Source organism: Nicotiana attenuata, unplaced genomic scaffold (genome assembly GCF_001879085.1).
Source record: "Nicotiana attenuata strain UT unplaced genomic scaffold, NIATTr2, whole genome shotgun sequence".
In the NCBI taxonomy this organism is placed as follows: Eukaryota; Viridiplantae; Streptophyta; class Magnoliopsida; order Solanales; family Solanaceae; genus Nicotiana; species Nicotiana attenuata.
The window spans coordinates 97,924-113,859 of NW_017672330.1; the positions used below are offsets into that span (position 1 = coordinate 97,924).

At 35.7% G+C, this 15,936-nt stretch overlaps 2 protein-coding genes and 1 long non-coding RNA gene across 3 annotated transcripts; all 3 read left to right on the forward strand.

Annotated features, from left to right (window-relative positions):
• The first annotated feature begins 1,825 nt into the window (after nt 1-1,825).
• On the forward strand, nt 1,826-13,474 carry LOC109212776 (transcription termination factor MTERF5, chloroplastic-like). Its single transcript, XM_019376454.1, has 2 exons — nt 1,826-1,863; nt 12,573-13,474. Exon 2 carries the CDS (start codon nt 12,638-12,640, stop codon nt 13,472-13,474), a length of 837 nt encoding a protein of 278 aa, XP_019231999.1. The 5' UTR covers nt 1,826-1,863; nt 12,573-12,637.
• Nucleotides 1,929-3,103, forward strand: LOC109212775 (transcription termination factor MTERF5, chloroplastic-like). The gene is made up of 2 exons (XM_019376453.1): nt 1,929-2,819; nt 2,912-3,103. The coding sequence occupies exons 1-2, from the start codon at nt 1,929-1,931 to the stop codon at nt 3,101-3,103; spliced, it is 1,083 nt and encodes a 360-aa protein (XP_019231998.1).
• A 440-nt stretch (nt 13,475-13,914) lies between the features above and the next one.
• Nucleotides 13,915-14,768, forward strand: LOC109212778. Its single transcript, XR_002065915.1, has 2 exons — nt 13,915-14,506; nt 14,575-14,768. It is a non-coding gene; the product is annotated as an uncharacterized LOC109212778 (long non-coding RNA).
• The last annotated feature ends 1,168 nt before the right edge of the window (nt 14,769-15,936 follow it).

A 15,936-nucleotide genomic window follows, 5' to 3' on the forward strand; every position in this document is an offset into this window, starting at 1 on the left:
TCATCGCAGACCTCAACATCAACACTTATATCATCTGCTGCACCACTACGAAGTCGGGAACGCCTTTTCAAAAAATTATACAAATTCCCAACCTTCAAACCCTTCTTAATGTCAGAAAAATACAGTTCCTTCAAACGGTTCTCTCTATCATCAACGAAGCTATAATCAGAGGCATCAATCTTCAGCCCGGTAATAGAATGGAAATCATCTTCTGTAAATGCTACGTCGTTCCCAAAAACTCTAAAAACCATTTTGGTTTTATCCTTGTAAAATACTTGGGAAAGCAACATACAGTGAGTCAACTTACCAAAATGACCCACCTCATTCAATTCTAAAAATTTCTCAAATACACCATTCTTTAATTGATCCATTTGAGTTCCACACAAAAACGACGAAATAAGTTTCTTAAATTTCCGATCGCCTTTCCAATAACAATCAGCAGGAAACCACTGTTTAATGTCATAAAATCTATCTCCCTCCTAAAATCAAAATAAAACACATATAAGCAACATTTCATATAATTTTAAACTAAAAACTTAAACATTTCAGAAATACATACCTTCAATATCCTAGGTGAAGATTCCATTTCTATAACATCTAGAAAAAAAATATATTACAAATTATATAAGTAAGTATAATCAGATTCCAGAATATATATATATATATATATATGTGTGTGTGTGTGTGTGTGTGTGTGTGAAATAAATTATAAACAGAATTCATCCAGTAAAATGAACAGGACAACAAAGTTTAGAGATTACAGTCATCCAGCATAATATACTAGATCACAATAAATTAGAAGATATGAAACTAAAGAAAAAAATACTGGAGTAAACAGAAGAAACATAATAAAAAAGCAAAGTATAATAATCATCCAGTATAACATACAAGAAAAAAACTTCAGGATTATATACCGGAACAAAGATTGTAATATAAAAAAAGAAGACAAATAATCACCCAAAAAACAGTAATAACAGAACTTGTCTAGTATAATATACTGGAGACAAAGCTTACAAACAGCAGAAGTCCCATAAAATATACTGGGATGAAACAAGACTCAACTATATTATAATATTCATCCAGTATGACATACTGGAAGATAAACATACACAACACAGACTTCCAGTATAATATACTGGAAAATTTTTTACTAAATTTAATATACAAAAAACATAATTCAAAATGTACACAGTAGACGTCTACTATTCGAACAAAACAGACCTCCCGTAAAATATAATGGAATGAAATAAAACTCAATTATATTAAAATTTGACAAGAACTGAAGAAAAATGCAGATGAGACAAGAAAATACTTGAAAATTAAACCTAATATACAGATACTAGAAAAATTTTGGAAAAGAAATTACCAGAGTGACAAAATTACCAGAAATAAGACAAACTAATGAACAGAAAAAAGTTGTAAAAGTTATAATAGAACAAATATTTACACCCTAACGGTACGGAAATCAACAATAATAACGAAAATTAAACCTAAAAAACCAACAATAATAATGAAAATTCAAACATATTATCGTAAAAAACAACTCTCATCCATAATTTTGAAGAAAATTGGAGATAACCCAGAAAAGATTCGAAGAAAACTGCTTTCTCAGAAAAGCGAATTCGTACAATGCTACAAAAACAAAGAGAAAGACGATAAAAGATACTAAACAGTATATTAAACAGGTCAAGGGCAGTTATATTATTTTATCATATATTTTAAGTTAAAATGGCTGGAAATCGATTACATTTAGATCGGTGACTATTTTTCAATAGCCAACAGGAAAACTGGCTAAACCGTAAAATTTTAACGTTTACTCCATATTTAGAGAGGCAGACTTGGAGATGGCCTAATAAGCACAAGGTAACACAGTGAACCGTGGAGAAGTATTTTTCCGCTGTTGCAAACGTTAGTAGCAAAATAGCTAAATGGTAATGCTCATCAGATTCAGAGGCAAAGCAGCTCTAGCTCTATCCGCTCACAGTTCCAAATTTCACTGCAATGGCTCTGGACACCTCCTTTCCTTATACTGTTTCAGATCTCAATTTCTCTACTCAACAACCTCTACCCGTAATCGTATCTCAACCCATTTCTTGATTAAATACCTGGTTGATTCTCTAGGGTTCTCGAAAAAGGAAGCAATTTCTACGTCTTCCAAGCTAACTCCACAGAAAACCATAAAAAATCCCGATTTACTCCTCAATTTCTTGATACAAACCGGTTTTGACAAGACCCAGATTAAAAAATTGGTTTTTCGAGAACCCAGATTGCTATACCGTGATGTTTCCAGAACCCTAATACCCAAACGCCAGTGCCTTGTGGATCTCGGGTTATCCGGGTCGGACCTGGTGAGTGTAATTGCAAAAGATCCTAATTTTTTTGAGAGAAGTTTAGATACTCATTTAAGACCTACCATTGGTTGTCTCAGGAGAATTTTGGGTAGCGATGAAGATGTTGTTAAGGCTATTAAGAGAGCTGTTTGGTTGCTCTCTTTTGGTACCCATCATATTATGGAGACTAATGTTTTGTTGTTGAGAAACTATGGTTTTTCTGATTTGATGATAAAAAAATTTGTGCTTAGAAATCCTACTTCTATTACAAAAAACCCTGAGTGGTTTAAGGATTTGTTGCATAGGGTGGAGAAGGATTTCCGAGTTACGCCTGACTCCACCACTTTTCTATATGGATTTCGTGCGTTAGCCAGTCAAAAGAAGTCTACGCTGGAAAAGAAGATTGGTATTTTCAAGAGTTTTGGATGGTCTGATGATCATATAGTCGAGATGTTCAGTAAGCTACCTCATTGTGTTGCTTTCTCAGAGGTTAGAATTTTGAGAAAGCATGAATCTTTTCATGAAGGAGCTCAGTTTTGAACCTTCTACTTGGCTTCTCGTCCATCAATTTTGATCTATAGCTGGAGAAAAGGGTGATACCTCGGATGCAAGTCTTGAAAATTTTGGACGAAAAGAAGCTTAAGAGGAGAAAGTGGGCTCTTTATCCTGTTCTGGTGTTAACAGAGTCAAAGTTCATAGACTATTTTGTGCTACCCTACAAGGATCAGATACCTGATCTGTATGAATCGCACAAAAAAACTCTGGCTCCTTAGTGCTCCAAGATATTCACTTTATATATATTTAACTTATTTTTCACTCACTTTTATTTTATTTGATATGGTGATGATATGAGTTGAGCTTAAACAAAGAAGTGAGGTTTCATATAGCCGACTCCAACTTGTTTGGGTTTGAGGTGTAGTTGTTGCGTTGGCTCGAAAATGTCCTGTTCATTTTGCATTATTTGATAATATACTTAATTGGTTGGTTCTAAAAAGTGAGAAACCAGAAAATGGGAGGTTCTACGTTATCCATTAATTACGGGTGCGGGTGACTCCTCTACCTATTGCATAGGTCCGCTTCCGGTACAAATTGTTTAAAATTCAGGGCGACTCGAAGAAATGGTCCTGAGAGTGGAAATGGGTTGATATCTCTCTCTCTAGTTGGACTTATGGTCTATGAACGGAACTGCTGCTTTGCTTCGTAAGAGCCTTTGTGGACATGGTCATTACGAGTTTTGGCTCAGCTTGGCTATCTTCCCCAGAGACAGCTTTCTCATCTCAGCTTATAGAGGTTTGGTTTGGACAAAAGAATGGTTCCGATTAGTATTGTTGCATTTGTTCCGATTAGTTGCAGTGTTGTCAAAGGCGCGCTTAAAACACGCTTTTGTGGGCGCTTCGGTGTCGTATCAAGGCTCTAAGGTATACTTTTCATTGCTAATGAGTGTAATCCTAAAAATACCACACTAAACAATTGATATTTCCCTTTATCATAATTTTTTTTTTCAATTTCTTTGTCCATATATTGGTCTTGGACTGCATATACATATTTTTACTTTTTTTCAAGTTGCGCCATCTTTCGTTATAGCCCACATGTTATTTGAGCTTCGCGCTTGAAGCCCCGACGGACCTTAGAGTTTTTTGCGTTTTTTCACCTTTGATAACACTGATTATTTGTCTTGAACATCAGGCATCATTCATGCAGTTCGCTGAACTAAAAGTACCATACTTGCATGTGGAAATGATCATATTTTGACACAGTTAACAATTTGTTCTAAAGGCAGGTTCAAAGCTTAAAATGTGCACCATGGGTCTCCCTGCTCAGCTTATTTTCAGTATGTTATATGCAGTTGTTTTCTCCTCCCTATAATTGTTCAAAGGTAGCTCTGGCTATTTCTTTGCCTTAGAAAAAGAGAATGAGAGATCTGAGTGAGAACATTTTAAGTCAAACTTAATTTACAAAATTTACCCATCAAAATTTGAGTGACAATTTTACCCTTAAACAAAAATAATTCCTTCTATTAAATTACATGAATATAGTTAGCTGCATTTATTAATCGGATGAGTGGGAAAGAATTTTTTCATCTGCTAGTTATTATGATAGAGGATTTAGAATCTCTAAGACAATTTTTTTACCCGGATAAATAGGGGCGGATTAGAGTCCGTTTGGATTGGCTTATTTTAAGAGCCCGTTTAGACATACAATTTTTTTTCATTTTTATTTTCAAAAAAATTTTACTTTTTTCGAAATGAGTGTTTGTTCATAAACTTTCAAAATTTCACTTGAAAATGCATTTTCGAAATTTTCGAAAATTTGAGAACTCCAAAAAACTGTTCTTCAAAATTCACTCAAATCACTCACAAAAATTCAAAAACTACCAAACTGAAATTTATGTCCAAACACAACTCTTTATTTCAAATTCCATTGGAAAAAAAATTCACCATTTTTGGAATTTTACAATTCTAGTGTCCAAATGCCTACTAAGCTAGCGTTTGGCCATAGATCCCAAATTTATTTTGAAAAATCTGATTTGGGTGAAATTTGGTTTGAAGATGAAATTGTGTTTGGACATACGTTTTCAAAACATATTTTCCAACTTTATCTTGGAAAAACATGTATATAATTCCCAAATTTTAGGATTTTGGCCCAAAATCAGCTCAATACATCCCTTGTCACTTGGCCCAACAACCCATCAGAAAATGACCCATGTTTGAAGCCCTTACCCAGTATAGCCCAGGTTGTACATAATTTGAAAATTAATTTTCACCAGTTAGCTCACCCCTTATTTCTTCGTTCCCTTTTTTTCTTCGTTCCCCTTTTTTCTCCGTTCTTCTTTCCCATGTCAGCCTTTGCAGCATAAAATTTCTCTACTATTGTTATTCTCCTTCAATTCTTTTCCGAATTTCAATGGTTAACTAAAGATCTGAAAAATAAAAGTTGCCATTACAAGTGGTTCGAAGATTCGATTTCAGAAATTGAGTGTTCCGACTTGTTAGTTGTTTGGAATGCGTGTTGTCTCAATTGATTGGAATCATCAAGATGAGTTCAAAACTTAAATTTCAAGTGATTTAGAGTAGATTTAGGCTATATTTGAGTTAAGTTTTAGAAATTGAGTTTTTCGATTTGTTAGTTGTTTGAAATGGGTGTTGTCTCAATTGATTGGGATCATCAAGATGAGTTCAAAACTTAAATTTCAAGTGATTTGGAGTAGCTTTAGGCTATATTTGAGTTAAATTTCAGAGGATGCCCAAGGAAGAAGAAGAACACGTGAAGCTCCATTGATAGGATTCATTTGTATAATAATGTATAATATTGTATAAATACTATATAATAGTGTATAAACACAACTTATATACTATTATATCCAAGGTTGATACATTATTTACAGGTATTTGGTGAATTTCTCGCATTTTTTTCTTCTTCTCCTTCTCATTCTTCTTATACACCTATATACATAGTGTATCAAGAATATTTTCACTCTGTGATTATACATCTTTATACACTTTTATACAACTATATACATACTGTACCTCTTTGTATAAAAGTGTATAAGCATCGCTGACGAAATTTTTGTATGATTTTTACTTGCAATTCTTGTATAAAACTAGTCCAAATCTCCAGCAAATAACTTCAAACTTTGTATACAACCTACTTAGACTATTTATAATAAGTTCAAACAATACCCACTCCAAATCTCTCACAAAATCATAATCAAAATTTAACAAGATTAGCATTAAAGGAGATGAGATTTTAGGTTTCTCGCGTTTGTTTTTGCGTTTTGCAGTTGTGATAGGTATGTATAAACCTGAAGATATACAAAAAAATTTAAAAAAAATAAGAGAAGTATTAGTTATGGAAGAAGGCATGAATGAGTGATGACTGAATGGGGAACTAATTCTTCTTTTCAGTTTTGTTTGCAAATGATTCTTTTTCATTAATTAAATAAAGTACTTATGGGTGAAAAATAAGGAGAGAGCTACAATAGGGGTAGGTAGTAATAAATGAGGTTGTTATAATTAGAGGGATTGAAAAAAAAGAAAAGATCTTATTGATATTTGGCTACACATTTGCAAACTTATAACTGGGCTAAAATAGTGCAAGGTCAACTTATGGAGTGCATTATTCTGTAATTTTTCCTTTGAAATTTGGGATTTGAGATTTGGCCAAAATATGAGCAAAATTTATGTCCAAACATGAGTTTTGAAAATAAATCCCAAATTTATTTGGGGAAAACTCATGGCCAAACGAGGCATAAGTTCCTTTAAGCCAAAACCGCTTTTAGCCATTTTGTCGTGTTTGGATAAAGTAAAAAAGTGCTTTAAAGCACTTGTTTAAGCTAAAATGCCAAAAATAAGCCAAAAGCCAAAATCTAAAATTCCTAACTTATGGCTTTTTGCTTAAAAGTCACTTACACCAAGCCCATCCAAACGGGTCATTAGAATATTACTGTTTCACATTTCAACTTTTATTTGCTTGGTTCTTTGAGTTTTTAACGGTTACAGTAATAACTCTATATGCCTGGTCTTTAATCATACTTATAATATTGATGTTCTAAACGTAAATACCACACAAGAGGGGGGGTGATTTGTGTGGTACTCAATTTTTTGCTTAAACTGCTTCTGGAAGGACCTGGTTCTTCTAGGTGTACTTATTACTACTGTTTGCGGAATTAAAAGTACATAAAATAAAGAACACAGAGATTTTACGTGGAAAACACCTGGCTCAAAAGGTGAAAAACCTACGACCTACTACTCAGTAGGATTTTCCCAAACTCCCACTAAAATCACTAAGCCAAAACTGCATTTACAAAACTCTTTGTAAACCTAAGGATTAACTCTAATCCCGTTGTAGCAACCAGCCTCTAACTGCGGCGACAACTTCAAGTTAACTCTAACTTGAATACTCAATATACCTATTACAATTGCTTCTAGATAAAGCTGAAAGGTACAATATGAAACACCTACTACATTTGAACTAGAAATAAAGAAAGACACATAAAACTCTTTATGGAGCTGGTTCTTCAATCTGGTCCATGTAGCTTCTGGTTTGCACACTTGAATCACACACGAACTGCTTGCAAAAAGCCTTGCTATTTTGTTCCCAATTCACGTTTAACTTCTGCGTTTTTGTGCAACACTTTAATGTGAGAACATCCTGCAATTTATAGAGTTAGTAGATGAAGAAATAACTAGAGTTCTGATGCAACTCTTCCTTGGTGGAAGAGTTCTAGTTGATTTCAACTTCTAACTCCTTCCCTGTCTTGGATAGTGTTCTCTTTGATTAAGGACTCCTTTTCCTTATCAATTATGCAACCTTTTCGATCAGGAGATATTAAATACACCAAGTTAAGCTTATCTCCTTCACGTGCAACCCACATGCTTGAATCTGCCCGTTTTTGTGAACCTGAGGGATGGACCACTGGATGGACCTGGTTCATGTCTGAGTTCCTTTGTCAGTCTTCAAAACTAACCTTTACTTGGGCCAACAAACATGCTTTATTAAAGTAGACACCAAGCGTCAAATCACTTCATTACTGTTTACCTCGAAAAATAGAGTAACAATTAAATATAATTTGTGGTTTTAAAGATATATGATTTATTCCAATACTAGTGAATATACGAATAATATTAAGTTTAAGTAAAAAGAATTGATGAACCAAACTAGTATTGTTAGAGCAATAAGGACCTCGAGCTCGATTATCTCAGGGGCCTCGAGGTGAGCTAAGAACAATAAAGTAAAGACAATAAAGCTGAAAAACAATTGTTGAGCACGTTAAACAAGAAAAGCAGAGTAGAATGTTCTATTGCAGAGAATGAGATATCTTTACAAATGATGGGGGTCCCCTTTATATAGGAGGAGAAAAACCCTTAATATAGTACATTTCTAATTATGATAAAGAATTCTATTGGTACAGCTGTATAACGACCTAGTACAGACTTGCACTATTTCGTACAAACCTTATCCTATAATTTTATGCCCTGACTCACGTGTCCTTAAGAAATTCCCGCTCTTTCTTGAGTGCCCTCGAAATTGTATTGCCCTCGAGGTAGATCATGACGGGACACCGATTTGCTTCTCGAGGTGCACTCATCTGGGCCTGGCCCGATTCTTATTTCGAACTTCCAGAATTCGAACTCGGAGTGTAATCCAGTCTTAGATAATCCGTATTTCTTAGAAGGAAATGATATGAAACGATTTGGATTCCCGAAGTCCTTAGTGATGATGTCATCCCCATGATGCAAGCGTTTGAAGTGATCTAAACATCCCGCCGGTCCATTTCCCCAAAAGCATTGATGCATGCCAGTATTGGTTGGCCACTAACGCCGCCAAACCGTCGTTGCCCTTCTATAAATATGAGGTGATGCCCCTAAATAAAAAACTTTACTCCTTCTTCACTCCTTTCCTGGTTTCTTCTCTTTCTCTCACTCATTTCCTCCGCCTCTTGAAGCGACGGAAAAACGCCAAGCTCTTGCCGGAAACACCACATCCATGTGCGCCTGTAACACTTAGCTTTTAACCATGGCCAAAACTTCCAGGACGGTTCCCAAAAAGGACAAAGCATCATCTTCTTCTGCCTCCCGGCCGGCCAAACTGGTGGTGCCGCCAACGCTTAAGGAAATCACCCCCGGTAATTGCATTATTAAGAGAGACTTCGATATCGAGAATCCTTTCGATGTTGTAGGCGGATGCGAGCACGTATCCCGATACATTAGCTTGATAACGAAGCAGCTCACCAAGGAAGTAAAGGAGGAATGTCGCTGGGGAGACGAGGTTGAGGTTCATATCTTGAGCCCCGATGAAAGCATTACTACCCACAAGGAGGGGTTTTTGAGTGTTTACACTTACCCCTTCATACTGGGTCCCCTCGATCCGGTAATGATCGACTTCTGCAAAACGTATGAAATCACCCTCGCTCAGATTTGCCCTTCCTTCTGGCGTATCGTGATCATGTTGCGGTATTTTTCTAAAAAGGCCAAGGGTTTGGACTTCGCCCTCAGCCACCTGATTCGACTGTATCGGCCCCAGTTATTCCGAGGGCTCATCAAGCTACAACGCCGAACAACAAAATCCTTCTTCGCAAGCACTGACGAACCTAAAGATCGAGGTTGGATGAGCCGGTTTGTTAGAGTAAGAACTTCGGACGTCATTCCCGAGGATAAAATGCCGTTCCCGGAGAGGTGGAACTTTAACCGTAAGTGGAGTTCGTATTCCTTATACCTATTCATATTCTGCTTCTATGTTTCATAATGCTATCATCCTTCTTTTGGTAGCCAATGCTTGGGCGCCTCCAGCGATGCCCGACCTTGAGGATTGGGTCCGGAGGTTAGCTGCCACTTCATCCTACAGTGAGCGCAAGTGGCGTGAATTATCGAGGGGCCGGTGGGAGGCCAAGAACCACGGTAAGTGCCTTTCAGCAGTTTCAACACTTTCCATATATTAGCGGCGTTCTTACTTACTCACACTATGCATGTGCAGGCCTTGGCGATGCATCCGAGATGAGGCTGGCTCCGTCTGGGGAAAAAACCAAGCCTTCAAATCCAAAGTCTGAGAAGGACAATAAAAGAAAAAGGGTCTCGAAACCTGAAGACCCTCAAGACAAGAAAACCCCCGCTCGAAGGCTGCGGAAAAGATTTGCTCAAACGGGCGCAGACTCGGCCCATGACTCCCCGGATGATGGAGAAAATGATAACGAAGAGTCGGCGCTGGTGACTCAGACCAGAAAGCCAGTCGAGGTCGCCAAGCCTTCCGATCCGGAAACCTCGTCCTGTGGTGAGGATGCCCCGAATGAAGAAACGGGCAAGGCCCCTGCATCCCCGGAGGTTGAGATTGTCCCTCCGCCTTCAACAACCAAACCGGGGGGGTAAATGTTGAGTCCCTAAACGATAATGAGAACACCTCGAGTGAAGAGCTCCGGGCCGGGACAACGGGTCACTCCCTTTCATTGCCAACTTATTCTGAGGGGGCAATCGAAGAAGCCAACGCTATGCGTATGCCCGACCCAAACAAGGTCATCGAGTGGGGAGACAATTTTGCTTCGCAATCTATATTATATTAAAAGGAGAGTAGTGAAACATGTGTCAAGCTAAAATGAAGTCACTTGGTAATTTTAGTATAACATTAATAATTATAAATTATAAATGGAAACATAATTAGTGGAAGAAGTATGAAATATAGGTGTTTGAGTAAATTTTTAAATTAATACTTTGAGTAAATATATGTAGGAGAAAAAAGTATGAAATATTCTATTGACATTGTCGTTAAAATGAAAAAAAAAAATTCTTTTCCAAACATGTGATAGAGCAAAAAGTCAAATAAAAACTAAAAGAAAAAATCATTACGGGCAGAATAATATATGATCAGTGAGACTTGCTATAAAAAATTACATAATCAATGATATGTAAATCTATATAATTAAAGTCACAAAAATCATACCAATTTTACAAGTCTTTCATCACACAAATAAGGAAAACATTAGGTAAAATTTTGATTTATCTTTAATTTTAAACTTAAATAAATTTAGATTTTGATTTACGGATGTCGCACAGGAATAAGGAGATCATAAATAAAGATATTTGGACTACTGATTGACTTTAATGAAGTTGCGAATAATTATCATTTTTTTCCAATGGTATTATTTATTCTAATCCATATTTAGAAAATTAATTAATTGTCCTCATTATTACTGTATGATGTTTGTGTATTGGGAAAAATTGTATACATAAATATATGGTGACGTATCATGACACGTGGAATAGTCAATGGGTCATAATTGGTCCACGAATTGCAAACTGGCGCGGAAAAAAAAAAAAAAGATACGAGACAAAAGGACAAAAAGAGATATGAGACAAGAGGATAAAAAGAGGTACGAGACAGGAGGTTAAAGAAAGGTACGAGATGAGAGGCTCAGAAGCCCCATCCCTATTTAAGTTCAGCTACATACGAGCAACGGGAAGAATAATGAACCTGGCTAAAGGAAAAGATACAAATACAGTATTTCAAGAGTAATAAATGCTGAAACCGTTAAAGAATATTTACATTCAATGTAATGATTATGTAACATAGCATTTAATGTTAATAAATGCTCATAATAACCTCATTATCTTTTCCTGTTATATATACAGAAAATGTTTAAATTTACTCTCTATCCGTCTAATTTAAGTGATATCGTTTGATTTGACACAGAGTTTAAGAAGAAGAAAAAAACTTTTGATACTTGTGGTATGAAAGAGTAAAAGTTTTGCGGGGTCATACCATTTGTGTGGCTATTAAGAGTAAAATAGGTAAAATCAAAAGTTTAAAAGTTAAATTATTTTCACATACAAAAAGACGTTGATCATTTTTAAATAAATTAATAAGTAAAATATGTCATATAAATTGTAACGGAATACATAGTTATAGCTAAATATACTCGGCCGTACAAAATTGGGTCAAATATTCATTGTCAAAAATAAAATTGGGCCAAATATGTTCTTATTCCACATGTGAAATTCAAAAATAGCCATATTCATGAGTGATAATCCAAAAATAGTCACAATTTTAAAAGTAATCGAAATTTAGTCACTGTTAAAGATAAATCTGAAAGAAAACACTATTCAAAATCCGAAAAATATTCCAGCATAATATACTGGAGTTCTAGTATAATATACTGGACTTCCAGCATATATTGGAGTTCCAGAATAATATACTGGACTTCCAACATAATATACCGGAGTTCTAATATAATATGATGGACTTCCAGCAAAATATATTGGAGTACCAGTATAATATACTGGTCCAGCATGCTGGCACTATTCTCTAGTATATTATACTGGAATTTTTCGTGTTGCAGCAAAATAGTGGTTATTTTTCAATGATTTTGCATACGCTAGCTATTTTTCAATTACCAGTCCGAAAATTTGCTAGCCCGTGCTATTTTTACCTAAAAAAAATACTTTGGAGGTATTTTTGAATTTTTGTGGGTGATTTGAAGCGAAAATTATGAAAAAATAGATTTTTAGAGTTTTTAAAATTTTCTAAAAATTTCGAAATTCAACTTCTAAGTGAAATTTGTTATTTTCATTGCCAAACAATGATTTTGGAAAAAAAAAACCCAAAAATAAAAGTAAAAACAAAAAAAATATGGCCAAATGGCCCTTATAAATTTTGTCATTCATTTTAAAAAAAAACTCAAAACAGTAAAATCTTTTCTATAATCCGAGAGAGATTGAGAGAGAAAGTGAGAAAGAGAGGTATAATAAGCACAAGGTAACACAGTGAACCGTGGAGAAGTATTTTTCCGCTGTTGCAAACGTTAGTAGCAAAATAGCTAAATGGTAATGCTCATCAGATTCAGAGGCAAAGCAGCTCTAGCTCTATCCGCTCACAGTTCCAAATTTCACTGCAATGGCTCTGGACACCTCCTTTCCTTATACTGTTTCAGATCTCAATTTCTCTACTCAACAACCTCTACCCGTAATCGTATCTCAACCCATTTCTTGATTAAATACCTGGTTGATTCTCTAGGGTTCTCGAAAAAGGAAGCAATTTCTACGTCTTCCAAGCTAACTCCACAGAAAACCATAAAAAATCCCGATTTACTCCTCAATTTCTTGATACAAACCGGTTTTGACGAGACCCAGATTAAAAAATTGGTTTTTCGAGAACCCAGATTGCTATACCGTGATGTTTCCAGAACCCTAATACCCAAACGCCAGTGCCTTGTGGATCTCGGGTTATCCGGGTCGGACCTGGTGAGTGTAATTGCAAAAGATCCTAATTTTTTTGAGAGAAGTTTAGATACTCATTTAAGACCTACCATTGGTTGTCTCAGGAGAATTTTGGGTAGCGATGAAGATGTTGTTAAGGCTATTAAGAGAGCTGTTTGGTTGCTCTCTTTTGGTACCCATCATATTATGGAGACTAATGTTTTGTTGTTGAGAAACTATGGTTTTTCTGATTTGATGATAAAAAAATTTGTGCTTAGAAATCCTACTTCTATTACAAAAAACCCTGAGTGGTTTAAGGATTTGTTGCATAGGGTGGAGAAGGATTTCCGAGTTACGCCTGACTCCACCACTTTTCTATATGGATTTCGTGCGTTAGCCAGTCAAAAGAAGTCTACGCTGGAAAAGAAGATTGGTATTTTCAAGAGTTTTGGATGGTCTTGATGATCATATAGTCGAGATGTTCAGTAAGCTACTCATTGTGTTGCTTTCTCAGAGGTTAGAATTGAGAAAGCATTGAATCTTTTCATGAAGGAGCTCAGTTTTGAACCTTCTTACTTGGCTTCTCGTCCATCAATTTTGATCTATAGTCTGGAGAAAAGGGTGATACCTCGGATGCAAGTCTTGAAAAATTTTGGACGAAAAGAAGCTTAAGAGGAGAAAGTGGGCTCTTTATCCTGTTCTGGTGTTAACAGAGTCAAAGTTCATAGACTATTTTGTGCTACCCTACAAGGATCAGATACCTGATCTGTATGAATCGCACAAAAAAACTCTGGCTCCTTAGTGCTCCAAGATATTTACTTTATATATATTTAACTTATTTTTTCACTCACTTTTATTTTATTTGATATGGTGATGATATGAGTTGAGCTTAAACAAAAGAAGTGAGGTTTCATATAGCCGACTCCAACTTGTTTGGGTTTGAGGTGTAGTTGTTGCGTTGGCTCGAAAATGTCCTGTTCATTTTGCATTATTTGATAATATACTTAATTGGTTGGTTCTAAAAAGTGAGAAACCAGAAAATGGGAGGTTCTACGTTATCCATTAATTACGGGTGCGGGTGACTCTCTACCTATTGCATAGGTCCGCTTCCGGTACAAATTGTGTAAAATTCAGGGCGACTCGAAGAAATGGTCTGTGGAATGGAATTGCTGCTTTGCTTAGTAAGAGTCTTTGTGGACATGATCATTGCGAGTTTTGGCTCAACTTGGATATCTTCCCCAGAGACAGCTTTCTCATCTCAGCTTATACAGGTTTGGTTTGGACAAAAGAATGGTTCCTAGAATCAAAATTTATTCAGAACTTTGAGCTGGATTTATGAGGATAAAATTCCTATGAATTCTATACAAAAAATGTAGGATAACACCATAACTCGAGAGCATCTTTTAAACAAGGTGTATTTATTTCCCCATTCCGTATTGTTGCATTTGTTCCTTCTTTTCCCAAACTATCTGATTAGTTGTAGCGTTGTCAAAGGTGTGTTTTATTGTTGCATTTGTTCCTTCTTTTTCCAAACTATCTGATTAGTTGTAGCGTTGTCAAAGGTGCGTTTAAAACACGCTTTTGTGGGCGTATCAGTGTCGTATCAAGGTTCTAAGGTATCCTTTTCCTTGCCAATGAGTGTAATCGTGAAAAGATGACACTAAACAATTGATATTTCACTTTATCGTAATTTTTTCAATTTCTTTGTTCATATATTGGTTTTGGACTGCATATACATATTTTTAGTTTTTCTCAAGTTGTGCCTTTTTTCATTATAGCCCACACGTTATTTGTTTTGAGATTTTCAGCTCCTATAATTCTCATTTTTAATATCTTTTGGTGTTTCCATCCATCATCGACTCTAAATCAATTACGTATATGTTTCAAATATAAAATTTTGTGTAGGGAAGAGTCATGCCTCATGAATTTAGAATTTTAGATAAAGTATACTTCATTGGATAGAAAGATCAGAAGTTTCAAGAGTTTTGGATGGTCGGATAATGAAATACGCGACATATTCAGGAAACTTTGTATTGCTTTCTCAAAGGTTAGTATTAAGAAAGCATTGAATCTTTACATGAACTTGCTTACTTGGCTTCTCATCCTGCAGTTTTGGCTTATAGTATGGAGAAAAGGGTGGTACCAAGGTATTCTTTCAATTTGCAACTTTAATTTTGATCAAATCACCCAAAATCTGCTATAAATGATCTCAAATTTAAAATAAAGCTTTCCAGTTTCAAATACCAACACAAATAATCCTCAATCACCAATTTAGTTTAATAATACCAAATAAAAAAAAGATCCACCTTAACCCTCAGGGGTTGGCCTGGTGGCAATTGACTTGAGCCTTGGAGTTTGCTCCCTTTCAAGGTCTCTAGGTCGAAACCCACTGGGTGCAAACAATTTCTGAGGGCCATCGGACTGGGTAAAACCTGACTTAACCGTGGTGCACTTGCGGGAAACTCCTTGCCGAGGGCCTGTGCACCCCCGGGATTAGTCGGGGCTAAGAGACTCGGACACCCGGTGCAAATAAAAAACAAAAAAAAAGATCCACCTTCTCTTTTTCAACACTTTCTAAGATCCAACAATGAAGTTTTAAATTTTTTACAGTAAATTACTAAATCGGTGTTTAAACTAAACATTTTAACATAAGTTTTCAACATTTGTGATAGGATGATGATATGAGCTGAGCTTAAAGAAAGAAGTGAGGTTTCATATAGCCGACTCCAACTTATTTGGGCTTGAGGCGTAATTATGTGTTGGCTCAAAAATGTCCTGTTCATTTTGCATTATTTGATAATATACCTAATTGGTTAAGTTCTGAAAAGTGAGAAACCAGAAAATGGGAGGTTCTATATTATCCATTAATTAAGTAGAAAAGCAAGTGAATTAATTACGGTCGGAAAAACATTATTTTACAATGG